The sequence below is a fragment of the Larimichthys crocea genome, unplaced genomic scaffold (genome assembly GCF_000972845.2).
Source record: "Larimichthys crocea isolate SSNF unplaced genomic scaffold, L_crocea_2.0 scaffold33946, whole genome shotgun sequence".
Taxonomy (NCBI): Eukaryota; Metazoa; Chordata; class Actinopteri; family Sciaenidae; genus Larimichthys; species Larimichthys crocea.
The window spans coordinates 1-994 of NW_020854493.1; the positions used below are offsets into that span (position 1 = coordinate 1).

Sequence of the window (994 nt, forward strand, 5' to 3'; positions counted from 1 at the left end):
ACACACACACACACACACACACACACCACGTACCGGACCTTCTCCTCCCACGGTTCCTTCAGGGCCACAGCTGACGGGTCCTCCGGGTCCCGTTTGAAGGTGGTGGGAGCCTGAGCGAGCTGCTCGGACAGACGCCGCCTAGAACATGCAGAGAGCGTCATTACACAGAGCCAGAGCCAGAACCAGAACCAGAACCCGAGCCTCCACATGTCCCGTGTGCAGACCTGATGTCTCCGGCCGCGATGAAGACCGGCTCTTTGCTCTCCAGGCTGGTGATGCTGTCCACGGAGAACTGGCTGATGTTGTCGCAGCTGTTGGTGTGAATCTCTGGAAGCTGCAGGACCACAGACAACTGCTATTAGCATGCTGACAGAACCGGGCTCAGCAGCCGGACTGGACCGGGTCCGAGCACAGCCTCAGTGCTATGGTGACATCACTTCCTGTGTCTCACCTCCACCTGCAGCTCTCCGATGTCGTCCACAGACCACGCCTCGTCGTCGTTGTCGTAGTTGGGGACGGTGGAGAAGCTGCCGGCTCGCTGCTCCGCCGTCATGCCGCAGTCCGGCAGGTTCTCCACAGAACGTGTGCTCCTGATCCGGTTCTCCGGGATCCGGATCGGAACGCTCGACGTCTCAAAGTTCTCACACTCCAGAACCTCCACGTAGATCAGGTACGGAGCCTGAGCGGGTCAGAGGTCAACGCGGGTCAACACTGTGTGTGAGTGTGTGTGTCCTGACCTGTTCCCTGTCTTCTCACCTCTCTCCCTTCTCTCTGTCTGTCCTCTCGCCGGTGCGTCTCACCCCTCCTCAGCGGGTAGGGAGATTCAATCAAAGTCTCTGTGGGATAACGGGAAGCGTTTTGGGACTCGTCTTGCCCGCAACCAAAGAGCGAGAAGAACGAGCAGCTGTCTGAATCCTCCGAGCTGTCCCCTGCTCAACCACAAACTGCCGGCCGCTCTGGTCTGCGCCACGGCCGCCTTTCGCCAACACCGTGG

The 994-nt window shown here is 59.9% G+C and overlaps 1 protein-coding gene across 1 annotated transcript; it reads right to left on the reverse strand.

Moving 5' to 3' along the window:
* Positions 1-6: 6 nt before the first annotated feature.
* LOC113744983 (phosphatidylinositol 4-kinase beta-like) lies at positions 7-704 on the reverse strand (the record flags this gene model as incomplete). Its single annotated transcript, XM_027276335.1, has 3 exons — positions 452-704; positions 225-334; positions 7-138 (listed from the first exon to the last, which is right to left on the reverse strand). Coding segments are annotated over exons 1-3 (344 nt in total), but the record flags the coding sequence as incomplete, so codon positions are not given.
* Positions 705-994: the final 290 nt, after the last annotated feature.